Source organism: Magallana gigas, chromosome 7 (assembly GCF_963853765.1).
Source record: "Magallana gigas chromosome 7, xbMagGiga1.1, whole genome shotgun sequence".
NCBI classification, from domain to species: Eukaryota; Metazoa; Mollusca; class Bivalvia; order Ostreida; family Ostreidae; genus Magallana; species Magallana gigas.
The window spans coordinates 27,889,917-27,893,124 of record NC_088859.1 but is presented as its reverse complement, the minus strand read 5'-3'; the positions used below and the strand labels follow the sequence as shown (position 1 = coordinate 27,893,124).

The following is a 3,208-nucleotide window of genomic DNA, read 5'->3' as shown; positions in this document are numbered from 1 at the left end:
GATCTGTTTGTCGATGCATACGCGAATCTAGAGGGGGCAGGGATTCAAAATTCAAATTTTTATATTAAATTTACCGAAAATAAGCTTCGACCCCCCCCCCCCCCTCCGTCAAACAAAATTATCGCTCGGAACCCCCCTTCCGTCACCGTACAGTTTTTTTCCGAATCCACGAATGCGATGGTGGAGTCAAAACAACAGGTAAATAAAAGCCAAAGGCAAATCTTCCATGTGGATATTATTCTATAGAATAAAAGACAGTTTTTACTCGATATTTTAGAGAAACAATTGATATTATATCAACATGACAGTACCTTTTGTTTGCGTGCAATATTTTACAATCAAACTTGAAAAAAAACTTTATTACTTGTACTTATATCTACCTCCGTCATTTAAAAATAAATTAAATCCGCGCCAGATTTACCTATGGTCCTCAGAACGAGGAAGTATAAAACAAGTCTCGTAAATTCTCATTGAAATCTCTCTTATCGACATTCCCACCTACTTTGTCGTTAAATATTTATCCCAGGAAACAGTAAGTATAGAACATTTACATGTAATATATGCCAATGAATTTAAGATATCTCGATCTCATGTATTTCATAATAATTTAGAAGAACTTTGTTTCACATATATCTTTGGACACAAAAAAGTATATTTTATTTAAGTGGGTCACCTTCTTAATATGTGTCACAAAGTCAAGCGACCATCACCATCAAGAAAGCAAATGCATAGGCGTCGGAACCGGGGGGGGGGGGGGCACTTTTATTTTTGCAACCCCCCCCCCCCCCCCCCTTCCTTTCAATTTGCTTTCGACGCCACTGAAAATGGGAAGAGTCTATTACTGAAATGATTTATGACTCCTTCAGAAAAGTGCATGACAAGCAAAGCCTTCATCATAAAAGAATGACATTCTGATATAAATAAGCAAATTGAAACTATAATATTTCAAACTCTCTCGATTTATTAAATCCCATCTGCAAAGTTTAGAAAGCAAATGCAATGAAATGAAGGTGAATGTAGTTTTGGTTTCGTTTATTCTGTAGATCAAAGAGAAGTAACTCTGTTCATTCGAGTGTGGATCCAGGCTTTTTTTTCGGGGGGGGGGGGGGGTAATTTTAATAAATTGCGTATTTATTTCTGTATTCGTTTTGTTTTGAAATAATGAGATCCGGGTGTAATTTTAATATATTGCGTATTCACTTTTTTACTTTTTTTTCTTCATTTTTTGAAATATAATGAGATCATAGATATAATGTACGCCAGTAATATGCTTATCATCAATAACCTTCACTTCCAAAAATAAAATCTTTTAGAGATGGCAATGTCTGCAGAAGAAGAAATACCGGCGATGGCCCAGCACTATTTGGTTTGTGGCACTGAAGACTGTAAGAGGAACTGTCAGTTCTATTGCAATCCTTGTCACCAAAGATTATGTGAACGATGCAGAGACGAACATCAGGAAAGTCCTGATACCAAGGACCATGAAGTGGTCCCTTACAAACAACGCAAACCACAACTTCCAGAGGAGAAATGCAATCTCCATCCAAAACGAAATGTAGAAATTCTTTGTAAGGAATGTAATGTCCCTCTTTGCGCTAAGTGTATCTTCATGAAAGAGCACACCGGTCATCAACTTGACGATCTGGAAGAAAAATACGCAGAAAAGATCGCATTTTGCAGATCCAAAATCTCGAAAATCCAAGAGTATTACCTCTCAACATCACAAGATTTAAAAAAAGAGATAAAAGAAGATGTCATGGCAATAAAGAAGACTATGGACGACATCAGAAATTCCATTAAGACTGAAGCTGACTCTTTAAAAGAATTAGTTGATAAGGTCACATCAGACAAATTGGAAGAAGCCAATAAAATAGAAGAAACACTTCTCAAAACATTAAATACACAGGAAAAAACTTATGAGGAATACACTGAATATCTTGAAAAACTTCTGAAGGAGTTTCACAGCTACAAGTCCATAACCAACTTCAGAGTTTTATTTTCTGATGATTTTGAAAATTTAAAAATCCAATCTATACCAGGGACAATAGAACCAGTTTTACCAGTGTTTACTGCCGGCCATTTCGACAAAGACGAAGTTTCTAAGTTGCTTGGTAGTGTAAATTTTCCGAACATCAAGCCTGATAATAGAAGAATAAAACCCATGGAGAATGCCTCTACACAGTTAAAACTTCCAGGGAAACAGACGAGACGAGACGTAGAGGAATCTGACGTGAAACCAACACTGTCTCTGTCATCCTCTGTCACCAAGGTCAGGGAGTACACAGTACCAGGTGTTGACAATGTATATCATATATCACTAGGTAAATCAGGCAGACTCTGGTTCAGTGATTGTTATGGTAACCTTGTCCAAACAGATTTAAAGGGGAATCAGGTACAGAAGATACAAACCAGTGGTGGATCTGAGGGCTACCACACAGTCACACAGGACGGGGATCTGATCTATACAAACAGAAAGAACAAAGTCATCAATAGGATAAAACAGGATAATACAGTCACTACATTTATTAAAACAGGTGACTGGGAACCAATCAGCATACACTCCTCCCGCATCAATGGGGACATACTGGTGGGGATGAAAAAAGGTATAGAAGCTAAAGTCACCAGGTACAACAAGACAGGAAAAGAAATACAGAACATACAGAGGGACAACAAAGGACAGGGACTGTATAGTTATCCACGCTACATCACAAAAAACATCAATGGTGATATCTGTACCTCAGACTTTAACAAATATGCTGTAGTGGTGGTGAATAAATCAGGACAACACAGGTTCTCCTACACTGGTCAAGGGTCAAGGTTTTTTCCCTATGGTATCTGCAATGATCTCCTTGGTCACATCATTGTCTGTAACGGTTATCCTGGCAATAGTACACTTGTAATCATTGATCAGGACGGTCAGTTCTTGTCTCTACTACTCACACCACAACAAGGGATACTTCCCTTTGGTGTGTGTGCAGATGATGAGAGCCACCTCCATGTGGGACAATGGAAAACCAACACATTGACAGTCTACAAGTATCTACAGTAAATCTTCAACGTAAAGATTTATGTCAGCCGTCATTCAACAGCTTTTGTATATAAGACATTTATTTTGTCTTCGATCTGAATCATTGGGAATGTTGTATCAACATGCGTGTAGTAAAATGCATTTGCTATAACACTAAATAAACTGAAAACAAGAAAACTA

The 3,208-nt window shown here is 37.6% G+C and overlaps 1 protein-coding gene across 1 annotated transcript; it reads left to right on the top strand.

The window, feature by feature from the left end:
• Positions 1 to 400: 400 nt before the first annotated feature.
• LOC117684864 (uncharacterized) lies at positions 401 to 3,208 on the top strand. Its single transcript, XM_066065291.1, has 2 exons — positions 401 to 532; positions 1,314 to 3,208. The coding sequence occupies exon 2, from the start codon at positions 1,316 to 1,318 to the stop codon at positions 3,047 to 3,049; it is 1,734 nt and encodes a 577-aa protein (XP_065921363.1). The 5' UTR covers positions 401 to 532; positions 1,314 to 1,315; the 3' UTR covers positions 3,050 to 3,208.